General features: G+C 40.4%; 1 protein-coding gene across 4 annotated transcripts in view; it reads right to left on the bottom strand.

The window, feature by feature from the left end:
* The window catches only part of Rbm33 (RNA binding motif protein 33), a 103,896-nt gene that overhangs the window by 55,816 nt on the left and 24,834 nt on the right, over nucleotides 1–23,246 (bottom strand). For 2 of the 4 annotated variants that reach the window (XM_029533888.1, XM_029533889.1), the window contains exons 6-9: nucleotides 20,734–20,853; nucleotides 11,252–11,423; nucleotides 5,072–5,280; nucleotides 1,419–1,707 (exon numbers count right to left, since the gene is read on the bottom strand). In XM_029533888.1, the coding sequence (XP_029389748.1) occupies nucleotides 1,419–1,707; nucleotides 5,072–5,280; nucleotides 11,252–11,423; nucleotides 20,734–20,853 (790 nt within the window). The remainder of the gene's footprint in view (nucleotides 1–1,418; nucleotides 1,708–5,071; nucleotides 5,281–11,251; nucleotides 11,424–20,733; nucleotides 20,854–23,246) is intronic. The other 2 variants (XM_029533894.1, XM_029533901.1) reach the window with 1 other exon arrangement.

Genomic DNA, 23,246 nt, shown 5'->3' with positions numbered 1-23,246 from the left:
GGTAGTGGAAAAGAAAGGATACAGGGGAAGTAGACCTGTTCAGAAATGGTTCTTTGGAGCAACTCCCATCTGCGTTGTCTGAAAATAGGTAATTCAGTCAGCAGCGGCAGGTCGATCCACTCACAACACCTCACGGAAACAGCAGCAGTCCAGTAGAGTCAGGTCAGCAGCAGTGGTGGCATAACCAAGAAAGAACTGCCAGGTCTCAGCCTCAGCACGAGACAGCAGGGAGACCCAGAAAGACACCAGGTACCAGGAAAAGCTCTTGCCTGTGCCTCTCTTAGTACAGTGATGATCAGCAAAGAAGCGAGACCAACCAACAATCATTGTACAGCTTAGCTCTATCAGCAAGCCAAGTTCAGCTTCCATCACTGTGCACTGAGTCATATTTATACCCTCCAAACATCACATGCCCTCCACGGGTCTTGCCTCAGCATGACCTTGCCTTAGCATGTGCATCTGTCTCAGCTGACATCACTCTGTCAATCAGCCCAAGTTCCTGGAAGCAGCAAGAAACTGCAGCGCATCACCAGAAGTATTTTTGGCATGTTTCTCTCTATGTAGTACCGACAAATGCAATGTAAGGCAGACCAATACATGCATGAAGTTAGCAAAGAATCTTTTATCACATGTCCTCTCAAGTGTTTGCTTTAGCAGAACATTCTCTCTCCTGTGTCTACTTCAGCAAAAGACTCTTTCACAAGTCTGCCTTAGTTTTTCACCTGTGTCCACTTCAGGAAAACACTTCTTCACTCGTGTGCCCCAGCAAAACACCATCCAGCACAACTGACTCTCCAAAGAACCCTCAGGTTTCCACTTCAGACTCCCAACACTGATCTACTTTCCCTCATCATCTGCATGCCACACAAGGCCTATTAACCGACCTTGGGTGCTGACAGTCTGCCTCTGCCCATGAAGGAGCAAGAAAGAACATGAACAGAACTCTGGTCTGGTCTGCTCTCTAACAAAGCCAAGGTGCCTGGAACAGGTGAAATAGAGAGAGAAGCAAGTGTTTCAGAGAAGCTACACATAACGGCTCCCAGTTCCAGTACCTCTTCTGTTATAGCAATAAAGGAAAGATAGCCTGGTTCTTCCCTGCCAGGTAACACAAACTAAAGAGGCACTCCATCTATGACCTAAGAAGAACAGTTGTCACTTCTAACATCTTTGCCATGAGACATATGAAATAAGCATTCAGAGACTTCAACAACTACCTTCAGGTTGTGCCTCACATTGAGACTGGCACAGTATATTCCATTCAGAAACAAAGTAGGAGATAGACATTGTGAAGAAAGGAGCTTGTTCCAAGTTACATTACAAGTTACACTGTGTCTGTGACTCCTCACAGACCTGAATATGAATCTAACTCCTACTGGGGTGGCTTTGTGAATGAACACATACCAGAAAAGAACACGTACCTTGAACAGGGGTTACCACTGTCCCCTTGAAGTGTGGGTTGATGTGGATGTTCTTGGGCTGCTGAGGAGTCACTGGGGGAGGGGTCAACATCATCCTTGGAGTCTCAATCTGGGGGGGCATGTGCACTCCCTGTGGTGGGGAGGGGTGATGTGGGTGCTGTAAGGGGAGTAGAGGCTGCAGCTGCTGTTGCTGGAACAGACTTCTGATAGGCTGCTGCTGAGGTGGTGGTGGTGGTGGTGGAGGAGGCGGCTGTGGCTGTGGAGGAGGGATTAATCTTGGAGAGTGAGCCTGAAAACCACCAAAAGAAAAATTTTTTACAGAAATAAACATTTAGAAGAATACAAAAGTAATGCTGATATGCTACAAGCTTACACCAATTAACTTCTTAGAAGTGGACTTACAGTAAAAACTTGTACACAAACTTTGCACAGAGGATGTGCAATAGACTTACGCAACTCAGCCAGTTCATGGCAAAGACAGAAGAAATGATAGCCTATGGAGCACGAATTCTCAAGAAATAAAATTCTGCCCTGGAAACAAATTGCCCATAATGAGCAAAGATATCTATAGCCTCTAAGCATAGTTAGCCCTGCCTCTTCTCAAGGGGATAGAAGGCAGACAGAAACAATCACTGGAAACTCCCATTTAAAGGTCAGGGTTACACAGAGCTGTCCCAAGAAGAAGGTACTTTGAGAAAGCGGTATCTGGGCCAAGCCTCCATCGGAGAAAAGAGATGCATCCCACAGAGAGAATAACAGACTATGAATGGAGAAAAGTAGGGAAAAGGACTTACTGTTTAATGGGGGGAAGGGCATAGAATATGTATAGAAGGTCAATAAACAAAAAAATTAGAAGCACAATTTAAAGTGGCTAAGATACCTAAAATGGCCCTGCGATCCCCTACAGCCCCATGTCTTAATTTCCCAGAAAGAAGCAGGCCTATTCCTGACAGGGCCAGAAAGTGAGTTTGAGTCAGAAAATCTGATTCTATTAAGTTTGCTTTTAATCACTAATCAAGTCAACTCTACTGCTAATTAGTAGTCAAAACACTTATAATTCAGCAAATTTAGTCCTTTTCCCTGGAATGATGCTCAATTATAGAGTATCTCTGCATTCCAAGTGAAAGATACAACATGCATGGTGAGAAGCCCCAGTGATGCCCTTTCTGGGAAAGTGACTGGCTGCTCATAGTGTGAGATGGACGAGGTGAACACAGACCTGTGACAGGCTATGGCAAAGGCAAATAGCCACAGTCTGAGGAAAGATTTCAGAGGAACAATAAGATTAAAGTTAAATTGTATATGGCCTTGACTGGCTGTCTTTCTCAAGAAAGGACTTCTCTAAAGATTTGGAAATCAATAAACCTGAACTCTCCTATTCTGAGAATCCAGGGCACGTTGCGCATTACTTTTATGCATACTGTGTAATATATAGAATTGAAAAAGCCTGCCTGTTGAGCTTACTGAGAGAGGCTGGTACTGAAATTGGGAGGGGGGGGATCTCTGCTCCTCCCCATTTCAGACACTAGCATGTTTGTCTGGGGATGGAATGCCCCCCTAACTTTCTGATAAAAAAGGAAGAGAACAACACACTGCCCAAGAAAAAAAAAAATTGAAGTCATGTCATTGAGTAATGGCCAATATTGAGAATAGCAAACTGTGGGTTGTTTTTTTTTTTTTTTTTTTTTTGGAGACAGGGTTTCTCTGTGTAGCGGTGGCTGTCCTGGAACTCTGTAGAGAAGGCTGTCCTCCAACTCAGATATTCACCTGCCTCTGCCTCCCAAGTGCTGGGATTAAAGGCATGCGCCACCACCGCCCTCCTAGCAAACTGTTTAATAGTAAATCTTACTATTGTTTGTCCCATGATAAGAAATACCTAAAATACCTACAGTGTGAAAGAGAAACTGTTACTTCAGCCATGGGAAGCTCATTAATGAAGAAAAAGCTAAACTAGAAATATCTCAACATCCCTGGCTGGTTTCTGCTAGATGCTGTGAGCTCTCATTTAATAATGTTACCCTCCTACTGTCAGTATTTATTAACCTGGAGGGCCTCAGCTGAGCAGAAAATTCTGCTCTGGCCTGGACTCCACCAGGAACTCTAGCTGGGTGCTTTAGAAGGGCTTCCCCACAGTTGATTTCTCCTGAAAGGAGAGCACAAACCCTGAGAGAGACCAGGAAAAACACAACTATTGCAAATGTTCCCACCAAAGACATGGTAACATGGCATGATGGAGCTGTTAGCCACATGTCCAACCTTTGAACAGCATGTAAGTGTGAGGCGTAGGAGGGGAAGAGGGATAGTAGCTCTAAAGCAAAGCAGTCTGAAAGAGAAAAGAAGTCACGTGACACCTCGGACCCTGGGGTATGAGCCATAAGACAGACACCCAAAATGAGTGTCCAGTAAGAGTGCAGGCTAGGACTTCAAGAAGAACAGAACCCAGATCAAGAAACAAGACCCAAGAACATTCCTCCGAGAATGTGCAGGTGAACAGGCAGGAGGATAGATCCATTCTTCATGCGGAGGAGTAATGAAACAGGATCAAGCATCTCTGTGGCTTGGGGAGGGACATCACGGGCAAGCTCACTCACATGACAGCCCCAATCAGCTGAAAGACAAGGCTTCGGCCAAAGTGCATGGCTGTCAGAGGGCCTGGTGGTTATGTAGCCCACCAAGTGGTCAGTCACAAGCAGTCAAAGACACAGCTACCCTGTTGGGTGTTTTTTGACTAGCTGTTAAAGGTTCTCTCCCACCTGCTCTGCATTTTCCTTCTGACTGGTAAACAGGCACTCGTGCTGATGAAAAACTAGTCTGGTGCATAACTTGTTAACCTTGACAGAGAACAAACCAATTGTGTACAAAAGAGCAATGTATTGATATCACCAAACTTTCAAGGGCTATCACCCACCTTTCCCTCTTCCCTTAAGGTACATTTAAAACTGTATTCTCATGCAAGGCCAACAACCACCATTTATACTTCATCACTTCACCAATGGATGGTATCTAAAACATAGTTAACAGAAGCCAAGTGTAGGCTGCAAGCCTTATTGGAGTATGTGGTATACACTAAAGGCATATCTTGCATTGCGTTTCTTCCTAACACTGTCTTCCAAAGGAGAAAGTTTACCTCTAGCTTGCAAAAGGACAAAACACCATGACACCTGACTTTGCTGAGACCTCCCAGAAGAAATCCATCTAAGTTTAACTGCATAATTCAGTCTCAAGTTATGAACATTTTTAGAAGGTATATAATTAAGAAAACTGCTACAGAAGGGAAACCCTATCTATAGGAAAACAGTTTATAAAACAATCAACTATGACCTAAATCCTGTGTTAACATCAGCATATTTCAGCAGCATACTTGAGGAGGTCTCGCTGATTTAAGGGAGAAAAGCAGGGCTTGGTGGTAGCCACACAGGCCATCAGCTACTCAACAGAAGTGTTGAGATGGGTTTTAACTACCCAATAATGAAAGAACCCAGTCCTCAGGCTACAAATAAAATCTTAGTACAGACCAAAATTCGGAAGCTTCAGCACTTCTTCTATTGCTTCAGTGTCATTTCAGAAAAGGAAAGTGTGAGCTGTGTGGACCACAGGAGCACACTTTCATTGTTCTAAAACTGTCAGGTACTGCATTATAACATTGTAATTACCACAGCAGACGGCTGTGTAGGAAGCAGGGCAGGCCTGTGCTCCTTCATCCTCCCCCTTTCGCTGTTGTCTCGCCTCTGGTCTCCCATTCCACGGCACATCAGAGAGCCTCCTCGCCTTCCTCCCCGTCGGGAACCGTAGCGTCCCTGCTTATGTTGTCGTTCTCTTTCTTCAAATTCAAGCAATGCAGCTTTGGCTTCTGCAGAAAGTTCTATGTAAAAAGATATACAGATGTTAAGTACAACCCACACTACACACATCTGTGGAGAGAACAGTGTGAACCAAGTACCAATCTCTAATACAAGTATCATCTATCAACCTTAAATGTTTTCATTTTCACAGTGTAGATTTAGTAAATCTAAAAAATAGCCAATGTTCACAGACCATTACAGTAGGGGAGGAAACGACTCCTCTACTGAGTACTGAGTACCAATGAGGTCAGTAAGAGATTGTCTCTAACCAAGCATGGTGGTACATGCCTTTAGTACCAGCACTCAGGAGGCAGAGGCAGGTGAATAAACATGAATCTGAAGTCAGCTTGTTCTACAAAGTGAGTTCCAGGACAGCCAGAGCTACACAGAGAAACCCCAATTCAAAAACCAAAAACAAACAAACAACAAAAACAAAACAAAACAAAAACCAAGAAGATGCCACTAATGTGCAATGGCCCAGAATCAGGAGGAAACAAGCAAACAAAACCAACAAACCTAGAGTATTCTGACATAAATCAAAGCCATTGCTGACTTCTTTCTGAAGTCAAATTATTAAGGATAACTCCTGAATGGAACAGTCATTAACTGCATTTTGCTTTAAACTTTTACATCCATTAGCATATGCCATGCTGTAAAAAGGCATTGTGTGTCCATGCAGCCAGCTACAGACTTTGTCAAATAAGAGGAAAGCCAAGCGCAAACAACAACAACAACAACAATGGCTAAAGCACTGCAGGAGCTTCATGCGTCTACTTGTGTTCCTATGTTTCACACTGCAATGAACATAGCACAGACCCTAAAAATTTCCCAACAGTACATTATTCTAAGAGTCTAAAAGAGCCCTTCCATCCATATAGGGTCCCTTTATTTTACAGTAGTGTCTTAAAAAGTACGATTTAGTAATACTACTACATAGTAGTACATCCTATATTAGTAAATGTGTATTTTCTCAAAATTTTACTAAACACTATCTTAAGCCCTCCTTCTCCACTGAGGACAGTTAAGTATCACCAGAGTCTACTTTGACACATCGGACTAAAAATCTCTAAGTTAGGATTCATTTTCTTGGAAATATTGATACAGAATCCACTCTCAAATGAATATAAACCCTTGGAAAGAAAACATAGTAATCTTTTAACCAGCATAGATTTTTATTTTAATCTTGACTACATTATTGCTTCACACACACATTTTACGCAGTGAATCAGCAATTATTTTTCGAGTGGTTCTGACTGTCAAGATTAATTTTACTATCCTCAGTAATAAAATGGTTTCAAGTGACATCTTTAATCAGCAAGAAAAAATGTTCTCCTCCAATTGAGACAAACTGTCACAAAAGGTCACCAAAATGTGACAGGATAGAAATTACATTTGTAACTTCAACTGAAATGTTAATTTCCCCATAAGTGTTTCCTGAACTATGACCAAATCCTAAAGAGATATATCATAAAGCAACTACAATTATACTACACTATTTCTAGTAACAACATATTTGCATCCAAATAATTATAATTATAAAGCAGTTAGAAATGAATATATACTTATGACATACAGTTTGGCAAAATAAAAATGGCAAACATCAAAAAAATAACTGAACCCCCAAAATTTTAAAACAAGAACCATAGTATAAAAACATTATAGCATTAACAACCACCACTGTCACTAGATGAAAGGGTTCTTCCCACAGGTCTCTGGTCTCCAATGGAAGTAGCCAGGATATTAGTTCAATAGACAAGATGTAAGGATTGCCAAGCAGTTAAGACAAAGCAATAAAAAGTAATTTAATATGATGTATGTGCCAGTAAGGCTGAACACAAGATTCAGAGAGTGATAGGAAGCTTAGCTACTTTCCCTCACAGCCATGCTGATTTCAAAATGCTTCCTAAAGCGAGAGACGCCACTGCTCCACTTCTAGGCTGAGTCTAGACGAGCCTGTCAAAGGAGCGCTGTGTAGAGCCTGCCCTGGCATTCTATATACAACAGATATACAATAGAACACACAGTCAGCCCAGCTGGGCTCTACCAGAAAATCACCACCTACGCCCGTGGCTTCTTCTGCACACGTAATTTATGTTCTAAATTCATAGCTGGATGTCATCCTTGGGAAAATGGAGCAAAGCATGACTTAAATTAACTTGCAGAAAAAATCCTGACTGTGAAAAGAGCTAACCAATTAAATATCAATACCTTAGCCCCAATCCGACTTTTATCTCAGCCTGAAGTAAATATCCCAATCAACAAGAAGTGAGATTTTGCTCTTTAACATTGAGGGTCATGTGTGTGATACAGTGCTCTTCACATTTGAGACATCATGTGTCTCAAAGTGATCAAACTCCATTCTAAATCTCAAGAAGCTCACTTTCCACCCAAGCTGGCAGAGTCAGAAATGAGAAGTACCACAGCCGCATCTGATTCTCAAGCAGCAAAGGACTCTCAGGATTAACCAAGTTGTTATTTGTGGGAGGGAGAGTTGGCTCAGAAGTTGGCACTGGTTGCTCTTCCAGGGGACCCAAGCTCAATGCCCAGCACCTACACAGTCATTCATAAACACCCCTAATTCCAGTTTCAGAGGATCCAGGCCCCCTTTCTGAGCTCCACACATGATAAACACACATTTATTTCAGGCAAACACTCAAAACATACAAGATAAAGTTAACTTATTATGTTTTTATTTGTAAACAAAATGACAAAAAAAATCAAATGTTCAAAAAGAGAACACAGGGACTCTAGAAGAAACACACTTTCATCTCAGTATAAAAGCAGGCAAACTGCTTTACAATCCAATAAACTCCGTCTTGGGACTGGGGACACAAAACCAAGCCTCCAGATAATACTCATGTAGACTTCCAGCTCTCAAAGGCTGGGGCACCATTTTCCTCACCAACCTTTCTATCTGTCCACCTTCTGGGAAGGTACAAGCCCTATCAGGGAGCTTCCTCTCTCAGGAAACCAGTCTTCTGAGGAGTGGGAGCATCCTTTGTATACTGAGAATGACCTAACTTTGAATGAAAGTACTAGTAAATTTTCAAAACACTATGCTTCCTTAAATTAGAACTCTAAATAAAGAAAAAAGAGCCGGGCATGGTGGCGCTCGCCTTTAATCCCAGCACTCGGGAGGCAGAGGCAGGTGGATTTCTGAGTTCAAGGCCAGCCTGGTCTACAGAGTGAGCTCTAGGACAGCCAGGGCTATAAAGAGAAACCCTGTCTTGAAAAAGTCAAAAAAAAAACCAAAAACAAGAAAAAAGAAAAAAGAACTTTTAACATTTTTCTTTTGTTCAATTACCTAGCCAAATTACCACATTCTACAAAAATGCACTTAGTCCTTTTTAGAGGAAAAATACATTATCAAATTATTTCCCTCACAGAACTGCTCCTAAGGATTCCAGTTTCAGGGATGTGTGACTTGTCTATAACAAAACAACCCTCCTAGCCCTCTGTCTCTGGAGAAGACTGGTTACAGCTATCAGGTACCAACAACCCTCCTGCCCTCGTCTCTGGAGAAGACTGGTTACAGCCATCAGGTACCAACAACCCTCCTGCCCTNGAGAAGACTGGTTACAGCCATCAGGTACCAACAACCCTCCTGCCCTTGTCTCTGGAGAAGACTGGTTACAGCCATCAGGTACCAACAACCCTCCTAGCCCTCGTCTCTGGAGAAGACTGGTTACAGCCATCAGGTACCTTGGAAAGAAAGCAGATTTGACAGCTGTCAGAAAAAAAATGAAAGTATAAATTACTCTGAAAAGAAGGGAAAAAAGAACCCCCCCAAAAGGATGAACCAAACAGGCAAGCAGAACAATCCAGAACAGCCATGCTCACATCCTCAGAGAGAGATACAATGAATATTAATAACTGTGATGAGTAGAATTTGTGTTAGTGGATGAAGGCAGCTTAATGTCCACCTAGAGAATTTGTATGTGCCCCTGAAAGCTGCTTGCTCCTCTTTAGTAGTAAAAGCATATTGTGGTTTGAATGAGAACGGCCCTTATAGCTTAGGGAGTGGGGGAACCAAGTGAGTGAAGAACTGAGAGAATGTGTATTTTGTAATGTACACCATCATTTTGAGGACTCCAAGGCCAACTGACCTAAGGGAAATTGGCATGAATCATTACACCCATATGTACCAGGCTCCAGAGGAATGGCAATGTTTTCCTTGGCATCTGAGTCCACTTACAGACACCTGGTCAGTATGGGCAAAGACTAGCAGCTTCTTCCTCCTCCCAGATGTTTGTAACCTGAGACTACTCTCTTACACAGACTTCCTAACGAGACTAGCGAGGCTCCCAGTTTCACTATGTTTGTCTGTCTTTTCTTCATTCCCTCACTGTTCCGAACCAGGGTGCCAAGCCCCAAGCCTTGAATACCAAGGTACATAGGCTCATATATTTGAATGTTTGTCCCAGTTTGTGGAACTATTTGGGAAGGATTAGTAGGTGTGGCCTTGTTGGAAAAGATTATGTCACTAGGGGCAGGATTTGAGTTTTCTGACTACTCACACCATTCCTAGTGTCTGTGATGTTCTCTGTGGCCCCTACTTGTGGATCAAGTAACAATTCTTGCTACCATACCTTTGCTGTGCCACAATAAACTCGAAGCCTCTGAAACTATAACCCCAATAGTACTTTTTTTTTTTTAAAGTTCCTTTTGACATGGCATTTTGTCATAGCAATAGAACAGTAACTAATACAAACAATGGTATTTCAAAACAATAAAGGGTGGCTCAGCAGTAAAGAGCAGTAGCTGTTCTTCCAGAGGACCTGGGTTCAATTCCTTGCACCCTCATGGCAGCTCATAACTGTCTGTAATTCCAGCTCCAGGGGATCTGACACTCACAGACATACAAGCAGGAAAAACACCAATGTATATAAAAATTTTTAAATATTATTTAATAAAAATCACACATTCACAGAGAGAAAGAAAGATGAGAGAGTTGAGGAGGGGAAGAAGGAGAAGGGGGAAGAGGAGCGGAGGAGGGAGAGGAACTGACAAACCATCAAGGCAATGAGGCTTTGACCTTTATTTTTATCTAGACCAAAATAGAAAGACAAGCAGACCCTGATGAGCTTTGCCTTCCTCTTGAGAAAGCCACCCTCTATTGGTCTCTGTTCTTCTAAAGTCCAAGTAGAACCAGGGAACACACTGAAAATACAATCTTCCTGGACAATGCATGGGACTAAAGGCCCGAAAAGGGCTGGGAGTGGCCCCAATACTGCTTTCAAAAGCCCCAGGTCACTCTAGTCAGATAGTTCTTCTACCACTAAATAATACCCCCAGTCCCTGGGGAGACTGCGGCATTCCAATATGCACCCAATGATCAGTGGGGAAGGACACAGACTGTACAGAGGGGTGGGGCTAATGCTCTCAGCCAGCAACAGTCTGAGAAAGGTCTTCAGTGGTAGGTACTTGACATTCAGTTAATGAGCTCTATTAACTAGTCACTGAACACCCAGGAACAACAAGCAGAGAAAACCCAGAAGAATGGCTATAAGGACATTACAAGTGCAAAATAAAATCAATATAACCAGAACTTAGCAATGGCTACCTGAGGGACATAGTCCAGCAGAGAAGAGCCAAGCATGACCCTGCTACCACCTTAGTACAGTCAAGAACACAGGACACAAAGGTGAGTAGCTTTAGGTCATACACTCTCAAAGAAAACGACTAAATAAATAAATAAATACATAAATACTTTTAAATAATTTACTCAAACACTTATAACCCAGAAGTGGTTGTTTGGCAAAATGTTGAGCACAGCACAACTGGGCACCAGTCTCACATATACCATGCACCCTACCAACAATAAATCATAAAAAGATATGGAGAGCAGGGTGTGGTGGCGCACGCCTTTAATCCCAGCACTTGGGAGGGGAGATATGGAGAGATCTGAAGTGGAAATAAAGATCAAGGAAACAGGCCAAAGGGGGGGGGGATAAATAATTAATTTGCCCACAGGCAAAAAACAAAAATTACCCAAAGTTTCTGGAATGTTCCTTCTCTCTCTAGTTACATCTGAAAGCCTAATAATTGTTCCTTCTTTCCTTTCAGTTTTAAAACGTAATCGTCCAGATTCCTCATCATCATCATCTTCTTCATCTGATTCTTCTTTTATATCTTTCTGGAGTTCCAGGGTTTCCATTCCTCCCTACAGGCAGACAGAAGCAAAGAGAGAGAATGAGTACACAGTCACTTAAAATATAAGTACATTTCAAAGTTCTTGGTAAAAGGCTATGTGAAACCTAAAGCCAAATCCAGTAGGGAAAAAACTTCAAACTCCTGCCTATAGTTAATACACAAGGACCTCCCCACTACTGCTACTCACACTTGCTTGAGAACAGACATCTGTTAAACATCCCTGCTGCCTTACATCTAATTCAGACCACAGCAAAGTTCCTCATAACTTAAGTTGTCTATGACTATGAGGTAAGCTAACATCTGTAAATCCACCACTGAGAAAACACTACAGTTAATAGCGCAGGACTCACCTGGAAGCTGTAATGGCTACTTCAGCCATGTAAGCTGAACAGTTCACAGACCCCCAACCACATATTTTGATCTTCTGTCAGGAGAGCAGTCCCTAAGTGAGCTTGGGGTTTTGTGGTCTCTACCCTTGCCCCTTCCCTACTTACTTCACTTTTCCTGTCTAGGGTTAATTCAGCACAGACTTAGTTCTGAGACCAGTGAAAAACAAAAACCACTTCTTCTGCCACTTCTTCACACTGAAACCAGGTTTTATTTTATTAGAGTCTCTTACAAAACTTTCCTCTAGTGCTAACCGAAACTAAAGCAGTTTTTACATATAGTTTTTCTTTTTGAGCTCCCATGGCCCTATCATCTTAGGTCAGTCTCAGTAGCCCACTGGCAGATAAAGACAAATACGTACTAAACATAAGGTTCATTTAAACATTTTCTACATTTTAGCAATAAAAACTGCAGCTTGCCTCTTCATTATCATGAACGTAATCTTTACTCTTCAAAGAAACAGACATATTCTTAGAAAACAAATAAGAAACTAAACCCGTGGAAAATTATTATTGATTTCCTTTCCTAAATTCTCAATGCAAAAAGCTAACAACAAGTCAGACTCTATAACAAGTAGTACAAATGGGAAAACAGGTCCAGGAATCCAAATGCTGACCATGGGGACTGACACTTTACTTTCAGTCTAATGCCTATGGAGTTTCAGAGCTCTGAGGAGGTTAAGCGTGCTGGAGAATTCTGCAGCACCAAAATTTCACATTCTTGCTAGAGTAATACTACCATTTCTGAATCATTGAGTACATATAGACAATTAGAATGAGTAGTGTCTATGATGAGGTCTCAACACAGCATTGCCAAAAAGTCCCTGCTGTGCCTCTACATGCTCCAGCAGGACTACTCTGTGTTACACCAGTAATATACACCAACGTATATCACTACATATACACTAATGACTGGAAATCCTTTTTAGAAGTAGATTCTGTCCTGGGAAGTACAGGGTGGGGTCTGAGAGTCCACATTCCTAACAAGCTCCCAGGGAAGCCAATTCTTGGATCCACAAACCATGTTAGTAATATGACCACAGAAAAGCAATCATATCTACCAAAGCAAAAACCTTAGTGCAGCAGTTATAAGGGTTCTGATTACAGAGAAAAAATTAAGATGTTTACATTAACAGATAATTTATTAACATGTTAACTGGGGGAAGAGAGGGCTGGAGAGATGGCTAAGTGGTTAAGACTATATACTAGTCACACAGAGGATCCAAGCTAAATTTTCAGCAACCACATAAGGTAATTTACAACTACCAGTAACTCCAGCACTAGCAGGTCCAATATACTCTACTGGTATTCACAGACACCTGCACTCGTGTATATAACCAAATACACACACAAACACACACACACACACACACACACACACACAAACTTTCTCTCTCTGTCTCTCTCTGTCTCTGTCTGTCTCTCTCTCTCATATACCAAAGAATATAAAAATAAAACCTTTAAAAATTAAACCTTAAAATAATAAACATATCCATTTTTGATCTAGAGATGCATGGCCATCTCCATTAAACCCCTAGCCAGACTTCTACTAGGTACTAATAAATCCATGACAGGAAAGAACCTTAGAAAAGAATTAAGTTGGTGGATTTATACTACCTGGTTTCATGTTCCATTACTGAACCTGCTGGGGTGCTGGCATACAAACTTTATAAAAACAAATTGGTGCAGAAGAGCCTGCCAGTAAATAAATCAGCAAACAACACAAAAACTACAGTAATTTGATGGGACAACTTACACAGCAAACTAGTGAAATAGTTGGAAAAATATTTTTTCTTAAAAACGGTGATTACCTCTCTCATACCTCAAATACTAGTAGATAAGGGAGCCTCTAACTTTAACACTAGCTAATAATACAAAGCTTCCAGAAGAAAAGCGGGAGTTAATTTTACAATCATGGGATAGTCAAAATTTTGGTAGATCAATCTTGGATATCATCCAAATTATTTTTTACTTACAAAAATTAAATGTGAGGACTGGCTAGCTCAACAGAGGACTCAGGGGGTCTGATGAGCCTCTTCTGGAACTCAAAGGCACTGCACACATGGCAAAGCAGCATATATGCAAGCAAAGCTCCTATATACATTAAAAAAAAATTTAAACCTAAATTTGTTTATACACATACCACCTGAATATGACTGACCTCATGTAAAACAAAACAAACAAACTTTAGAAAATAACGCTGTAATCAGACATTCAAAAAAATTCACAAGTCATGTATCTGCCAATGAATTTGAAATCTAGAATATATAGACACTTATAATTATCTAACAACCTCTCTAGATTATAAACACTGAAAATATGCAATATAAGCTATACACAAACAAACGTACTGTCTATGTGGAATACAAATATATAAACAATAATCTCAATGAAGAACTTATAAATTCTGTAGTTTATATAAACAGAAGTTAACCCACTTTAAAGAAAGGGTGACTACACCCAAACCCAGGAACTACATAAAGTCACAAATATTGTATGTACAGTGATCAGTTATCATTAGCCATCAGAGAAGCAACAAAACCCACAATGATGCAGTCATTGAAGGGCTGAAGAAAGAAACTGATACCAAATGAGGAGGAACAGTGAGGATTCTCAAGCAAAGGAAGGGTATAAAATGACATAATAACTTTGGAAAAAAAAATTGTTAATCACCTAAACAAACAAAAAACCAACACATGCTAATCTACCTCGATTTTTCTACCAATACCTATATGGTTATATGGGTGTAGCTCAGTGGTATAGCCCTTGTTCAAAAGGCCTGAGATTCTAGGTTCACACCACAGCAAACAAGTCAGAGAGCAGGAAGACTTCTAGTTTAGTTAGATTGCGTAAGATAGAAGAAACAGTAGTGCTAGCCTCTGCAGAGGAGGGGAAGGGGAAGGAGGAGGGGAAATGCTGTTTATTTGCATTGGGTGTTAATATCGGGGTTTTTTGTTTGTTTGTTTGAACCATTTAAATTGACAATTTAATCATTTCATTTATAGAATTATTGTATATGAGTCTAGAGAGATGGCTCAGGGGTCAAAAGCATGCACTGCTTTTGCAGAGTTTGGTTCCCAGTACCCAAATTGTAGAGCTCACAACCACTTGTAATTCAAGCTCCATGGAATCTGACTCCTCTGGCATTGATGGTACTGTGCTCATATGCTCATACTCACACAGGGACATATACATGTGCATGTGAACACATACACATGCACAATCTTAAAAATAATAAAAATAAAAAAATTTAAATGAATACTTCACATGCCTGAAGAACAGTGGGTCTCAATTTTCCTAATTTTGAGAACGTTTAATGCAGTTAAAGGTGATTCTCCCAACCATAAAATTTTCATTGCTACTTCACCACTGTAATTTTACTACTATTATGAATTTTAATGTCATTATGTTTGGAGATGGAGTTTTGCCAAAGGTGTTACAACCCACAGGCTGAGAACTGCTGCTCTAAAATTAAGTTTATTGTAAAGAATGTGGCTAACATATTTTTGTTGCTATTTTAAAAGATTTTTTCTGTTTATTTTTCTTGACTAAAATAGAATTTTATTGACTATTTTTGCATTGATACTCATAAGAGGAATTGGTCTGAAGTTCTCTTTCTTTGTTGGGTCTTTGTGATGTTTGCTATCAGTGTAACTGTGGCTTCATAGAACAAATTGGGTAGTGTTCCTTCTGTTTCTATTTTGTGGAATAGTTTGAAGAGTATTAGTATTAGGTCTTCTTTGAAGGTCTGATAGAACTCTACATTAAACCCATCTGGTCCTGGGTTTGTTTTGGTTGGGAGACTTTTAATGACTGCTTCTATTTCTTTAGGGATTATGAGACTGTTTATAGATGGTTTATCTGATCCTGATTTAACTTTGGTATTTGGTATCTGTCTAGAAAATTGTCCATTTCATCCAGATTTTCCAGGTTTGTTGAGTATATAGGCTTTGGTAGTAGGATCTGATATTTTAATTTCCTCAGTTTCTGTTGTTATTTCTTCCTTTTCATTTCTGATTTTGTTAATCAGGATACTGTCTCTGTGCCCNCTGGTTAGTCTGGCTAAGGATTTATCTATCTTGTTAATTTTCTCAAAGAACCAGCTCCTGGTTTTGTTGATTCTTTGCAGTTCTTTTTGGTTCTACCTGGTTGATTTCAGCCCTGCGTTTATTTCCTGACATCTACTCCTCTTGGGTGTATTTGCTTTTTGTGCTAGAGCTTTCAGGTGTGCTAATCTGTTCATTGATGAGAGTAGGGTGTTGAAATCTCCCACTACTACTGTGTGAGGTAAAATGTGTGCTTTGAGCTTCTTTTATAAAGTTTCTTTCTATGAATGTGGGTGCCCTTGCGTTTGGAACATAGATGTTCAGAATTTAGAGTTCTTCCTAGTAGATTTTTCCTTTGATGAATATGTAGTGTCCTTCCTTATCCTTTTTGATAACTTTTGGTTGAAAGTCCATTTTATTCGATATTATAATGGCTATTCGTGCTTGTTACTTGGGACCATTTGCCTGTAAAATTGTTTTCCAGCCCTTTACTCTGAGGTAGTGTCTGTCTTTGACACTGAGGTGCATTTCCTGTATGCAGCAAAATGCTGGGTCCTGTTTATGTATCCAGTCTGTTAGTCGATGTCTTTCTATTGGAGAATTGAGTCCATGTTAAGAGATATTAAGGAAAATTGATCGTTGCTTCCTATTATTTATGTTATATCTTCTTTTGGGTTTACTGAAAGATGATTACGTTCTTGCTTTTTCTAGGGTGTAGTTTCCCTCCTTTTGTTGGCATTTTCCATTTATTATCCTTTGTAGGGCTGGATTTGTAGAAAGATATTGTGTAAATTTGGTTTTGTCATGGAATATCTTGGTTCCTCCATCTATGGTAATTGAGAGTTTTGCTGGTTATAGTAGTCTGGGCTGGCATTTTTCTTCTCTTAGGTTCTGTTTGACATCTGCCCAGGATCTTCTAGTTTTCATAGTCTCTGGTGAGAAGTCTGGTATAATTCTGATAGGTCTGCCTTTATATGTTATTTGACCTTTCGCCCTTACTGCTTTTAATATCCTTTCTTTTATGTATTTGGTGTTTTGACTATTATGTGATGGGAGAAATTTCTTTTCTGGTCTAATCTATTTGGAGTTCTGTAGACTTCTTGTATGTTTATGGGCACCTCTTTCTTTAGGTTAGGGAAGTTTTCTTCTATAATTTTGTTGAAAATATTTACTGGTCCTTTAAGTTGGGAATCTTCATTCTCTTATATACCTAGTAAACTTAGGTTTGGTCTTCTCATGTGTCATGGATTTCCTGGATGTTTTGGGTTAAGAGCTTTTTGCATTTTGCATTTTCTTTGACTGTTGTGTCAGTGTGTCAGTGTTTTCTATGGTATCTTCTGCACCTGAGATTCTCTCTTCTATCTCCTGTATTCTGTTGGTGATGCTTGCATCTATGACTCCTGACCTCTTTCCTAGGTTTTCTATCTCAGGATTTTCTCCCTTTGTGACTTCTTTATTGTTTCTATTTCCATTTTTAGATCCTGGATGGTTTTGTTCAATTCCTTCATCTGTTTGGTTGTCTTTTCCTGTAATTCTTTAAGAGATTTTTGTGTTTCCTCTTTAAGGGCTTCTACCTGCTTACCCGTGCTCTCCTGTATTTCTTTAAGAGAGCTTTTTATGTCCTTCTTATAGTCCTCTATCATCATCATGAGATGTGATTTTAAGTGAGAGTCTTGCTTTTCTGGTGTGTTGGGGTATTCAAGTCTCATTGTGGTGGGGCAACTGCTTTCTGATGCCAAGTAGCCGTGGTTTCTGTTACTTATGTTCTTGCCTTTGCCTCCTGCCATCTGGTTATCTCTGGTGTTAGCTGGTCTTGCTGTCTCTGACTGTGACTTGTCCCTCCTGCAAGCCTGTGTGTCAGTACTTGTGGAAGATCAGTTCTCTCTGGGAGGAATTTGGGTATGGAGAGTTGTGGTACAGGGTCAGCTCCTGGGTGTAGACAGAAACCAGAAGTATCCTGTCCCCAGCTGTTCCTTGGTTCCTGTGTCCTGATGGCTCTGGGAAGGTCCCTCTTGGGCCAGGAATTTGAACAGAAGTGGTAGTTTTACCTGTGTTCTCTCCTGGCGGTATTTGGGTATGGAGCCCTGTGGCACAGGATCAGCTCCAGGTGTAGAAGGAAACCCTAATATCAGGGTTTTAAGAGACTATTCCAATCTTTTCTCTGACTGCTGGGTGTAAAACAGGAGCCTTTCCCTTAAGCTGAATTTTACTTTTCTTTTTGCACCTTACTGTCAGTCTTTGAAATAAATTAAAGAAAAAAAAAATAAGACTCGTGTAGGAGATTCTTCTTCATATTCATAAAATAAATAATTTTTTTTAAAAGTTGAGCTTTCCTGAAGGGTAGTGGGATTGTCCCTCAACAATGAGAATAAGGTAAGGTAGAAAGATGAGAAAGTATGGGACAGAAAGTTATGAAACAGAAAAAGAACCCCTCTCTGGTGTTTGGGTGAGATCTCTTGTCAGTGGAAAACCACGGATTCTAACACAATTACCAAGATTCATTGTGAGGGCTGCCAACAGAAAGAACACAATATTCCTTTTATGCAGAGATATTTTTTAAAAAACTATTGTTACAATAAGAGTGAATCACTTTTAAGGCCCTGAGTTTGGCTTTACTCCTTTTTCCAGATATTTTATGAGAATATTTCATTAACTTTAATTTACATGAAAACATTCTAACCCCACCAGCAACTTCTCCTATGACCTCATCAGTTGAAATCCTATCAAAGCACTTCAGGAAGCACAGTATAATCTCATTTAAATTCTTCAGCACTCTGAAGTCTTTTAAAGACTTGTCATACAGTGTGCCTCATGCTAGGAGGCAGGGTTTCTGTCTTTTCTCTAGGAGTCTTTCCCCTTTAACCCTGTGCAATCTCTCTTTGTCCCCTCTTCATGAACTCCATATGCTCCATACTAACTCATTCTGAAATTATTTCTTGTGGTAAAGCCAAAAATGCCAGCTTCACCTAACTGGAGGTCTCTGAAAAGACATCAGGCTGCTGTAGGTATCTGTGTAGAGCTGTAGAGCTTGCATCCCACAGGCACTGGCAAAATGGTAAGCTGGATATATGCATGCATAAAAAATCATTTGAGATGTAAATGGCTAATTCACTGAATGTAAACTATTATAGTGAGTGTGTAGGGGTGACATGGGGGAAGGGTGCATCCAGAGGGGGTCACTGCGTGTCTTCTATCAGTCTCTTTACTCCCTTAAACTAACCCAAAAATTACTATTTCTTCTATGCTATCTGGCCAGTGAACATCAGGATCTACTTATCTACAACACCCCAATGCCGGGGCTAAAAGAAAACAGGTCACAACTAACTAACCCCACAGTCTAAAAACAATCACTAAGGATAATTTATCTTCATCCAAACTTTGGTTGTGTTTAGAGTTACAAACAAGCAAAGGAAGAGCTGAGGGGGAGAGTATGTCACCTGGCTCTTCTCAAATATCAGACATTTCTTCCCATGCTGAACAGCAAAAGAAAGGCTTGGATTCCACTCCTACATCTTCCAGTAGTCTTGATTTTGCCAGTGTTAAAATAGGTTTTAATTCTTACCTTATTGAATATATTTTCATGAGCTTATAGCTCATTTGCTTATCCTGTGAGGGCATATGATATATGCACAGAATTGTTTGCATGCCAACCTTTGGACCACCTCCTTGGCAGCCTTACAACTACTCTGCTCGCTGCTTTCAGATCTTCTTGATTTCTTTCTCAAGTGTTTTTGCAGGCCTAAGATGGGTACTCAATGTGCAAGGTGGAATGATACTGAACATTTTAGGAAACCAGACTGCCTGATCTGGGACTCCTTCAACTCCCTGGATTAGATACATTCTTCTACAACTGTACAACTGGGGTGAAGAGTCTCTTACTAGCCTTATTTGTTCCCTCTATGTTTTTACTGTATTTCAAAGAGACACAAAGTATACAAAGTAAACTCAAATTCAGCTTAGGGGAAGGCTTCCGTTTCACACCTACCCTTATAGAGTGCTACGTGGCTTTGGTGGATATATTCTCTAGCAAGCAGGAAAGAACATTAAGGAAAGTATTAGAGGAAGAAAAATGTTAAGTTTTAACAATTTACCCAAGGATAAAAAGGTTTTATGACCTGTTACAGACCTAGCCACAGTAGCTACCAGTTCTCAGTGAGACAGGAGCACAGGATTACTAGAAACCACTCTTCTTTCAAGAGTACTTCAAAGGTCATTCTTCTACACAGCCTCAGTCATGGGCCCTCCCTGAAAGGACCTGTTAGTACTCAGGACACTTAAGTACTCAAGTCTGAGCCTCTCTCCTGGGAGCTATCACCTTCTGCTGGCACAACAATAATTTTCAGTACCTTCCTTCCTACATTAAACTGCAAAAGTCCCTTGGAGACAGAATGTTGCAGTGCTTAAGACAGAATAACAGGTAACTTTGCATTGTTTCTTGAATAATGGTGCAAATTAGCTATTAAATAATTAAAATAATTACAGCACTAATTTCAAAGCAGTGACATTAACACTTTTAAAAAACAGCCCTGTGGCAGCCTGATGAACTGAGATTGACCCCTCAAAACAAGCTGCCTCATGTGTGTGCCATGTACAGATACTCACAAGCAAGCAAGCAAGCAAACACACACACACACACACACCATACACATGCAATAATAAAAAGAAACAAATAAACAAGCACTTCCACTCCAGAGCACACACTTCTCACAGGCACCAGAACTCACTTCTCTAGGCCCAGGCTTGGGCTTCTACTACGAGGCACACAGTTCAGAGACACACAGATTTTTCACTAATACTTTAAAAATAAAAAATAAAAATTAAAGAAAAGGCTCTCATTTTGATTCTGGAAGAAAAGAAACTCAGGAAACTGTAGAAGTTGAACAAGTACCTCGTGGGTCTCAGAAGCAACCTGGGAATCAGTAATCTCATCTAAGTCATCTTCAGCCTCACAGTCTTCCCGCACTTGCAGCCCTTGTTGCCCACCATAAGCCTGCAAATATTCTTCATCCTAACGGCCATTAAAGAGAAAAAACATTTTTCTCACAAAGCTTTTGGTTGTTTCAACCACTTTTCATTTACAATTCATGCAGAGTTATTTTAACACATTCTACTGTGGGGATGCCCTGACAGAGCACATAGCAAAAGAGCTTCTCCTCTGCACAGGCATGCAAACCAAACATACATGCTGCTCCAGCGATGAGAGCAACATTTGCTCAGCTTCAGAGCCGCAGGTAAACAGCACCTCCTATCTGCCCAAAGGAAAAAAAGCCTTACAAGACCCAGGCTTGTGTGCTCACTGAGGATTTGGACGGAGCAGGAGCTAGTCTCTATGCCCCTTGCCAACCTGAGGCCAACAGCAAAAGCAGGAGTGGGGCGGTTTGACAAAGTGTTTTTCACAAATCACACTACAGTGGAATCTTCATCAAGCCTTTCTTTCTCTTGGGTGAGGTTTTGGATGAAATGGAAAGGGCTTAAGCTTGTCCCTTCTGAGTTCAGGCAAGGTAGAAGACAAGGTGACCAGAGAACACCACACTGACAAAGAAAGCAGACTGATACTGGCATTGCCTACAATTAGTGAGGTAGGGAGAAATGACCCTCCTGCTTCTCAAGATGATCCTGAGAGTGCATTCCACTTTGCACAAAAACTGTTAGCATCCCATCAAAGCAACATTTCAGCCAAATCCACAATGTATCATTCTGCTACTCTTTACACAAACAGTAAATTTGAACATGATTTAAAAACAACGTTTTATGAAATCTCATTTGATACTGACTTCATAGTGAATATACTTTAATGTCACCAACAAATATTATTCTGTTGGCTACTGAACAATAGTTTTTGCTGCTACTAGAGTATAGATGGTAAAATGCAGTCACACTCACCAACAATGGTGCTTGCAAAATTCACTTAACAATGCTAAGCAGTCTCTCAACATCCCTGGGATCTCCCATGCTTCACATGTGGCAGTATCCCTTCCAGTTACAAAGTGTGGTCTTATGGATTCTATAGCCAGTTCTGCACCAAATGCATAGTTTTGGTGGTAGGCTCTCACAGAAAGCCAATGCTTGTAGGGTCACATTTCAGAGTTAATTCTGGCTTTGAAGAGCAGGTCAACAAATACTGACTAGAACAAGGAACCAGATTAAACCACTCAATAAACTACATACCTGTAGAGTACATGGGGACAGAATCTATTCGTGTGTTTAGCGGTCTAATGGCAACATGCACATCAGGGATAGTCTGAGACAAGATCGAAGCTGCTGGACAAGAGCAAAGCACTCCACAGCTTAATTCTGATTTCTTCCCACCCAGAGTAGTCAGTCACTTCAGACACTATCACTGTGGTATCCATGGAGAGAGAAGATAATAGCTTTAGCTCCAACACCAGACATAGTAAAGTAGGCTGCCACTGCTCACAGAACATTCAGATGTGAAATATTAGCATACTTAGAATTTCTAAATGAAACTTTAAAGTTTCTGAGGTATATTTTTTAAAATATGAAAAAAAGTAATTCATTTTCATGTAAGAGTTCTATAACAGTTTCAATTTAAATATTTTATTCTTTTCAGTACCTGAATCTTGGACCACAAAATGCTAAATTATTTAAATGGATTTTGTATTATTCCTGGGACTTTATATGGTCCTAAGTTGGACAAGGATATATGTAAGAGGAAATTTTCTCACTGATTACAAGTTCTCTCATTACAAGTCCCCAAGAGCTGTGTGAGTGAACAAACTCACCCTATCCAAACTTTGCACCCTGTGTGAGTACTTCGTCTATTCTATGCTTTTTACGGTTCAACAGTATTTATATGAATTACAATTAGTAAAGATGTGCTGACTACTTAAAGAGTAGAGGACCAAAGAAATGAACAGCTAATATTACAAATGAATAGTAATAGTCAAACACTAGATGAAAACAGCACATTTTCGAAAGACCTTGGGTTAAACAAGCAATTTGAATTATGGTGTCTCACATAAGCAAGCAGTATCAGAAAACACTATCTTCCGACTGATTACTAAAATACATCATTGCAGGACCACAGACAGCAGGCTCTGTGATGCTGTTTCATGACTCAAACTACACACACTTTCAGAAGAACAAGCCTCAACTTCCTGAGACACCAAAGCCCAGTATGACTGAACTAAGTATTTTTAGACTCTGTATCATCAACCCCTAGTAAAGGAGGCTGTTATGTTACATAAAAGACCAAGTCTCATTAGCTATTGACCAATGTTCTCAAATGCAGGCACACACTAAATGATGGTACCACAATCCAGGGTGCTACTCCACCAACAAGGCTTCTACACACCTCTTGTCCACTCTGCCTACATGGAACCCCAATGAAATGAAACCCTTAGGCATTACACAATGCAGCAATAACATCTTTCCGGCATG

The sequence above is a fragment of the Mus pahari genome, chromosome 2, assembly GCF_900095145.1.
Source record: "Mus pahari chromosome 2, PAHARI_EIJ_v1.1, whole genome shotgun sequence".
NCBI lineage: Eukaryota > Metazoa > Chordata > Mammalia > Rodentia > Muridae > Mus > Mus pahari.
The sequence above is the reverse complement of the archived record's forward strand: the minus strand, read 5'-3'. Positions and strand labels throughout refer to the sequence as shown.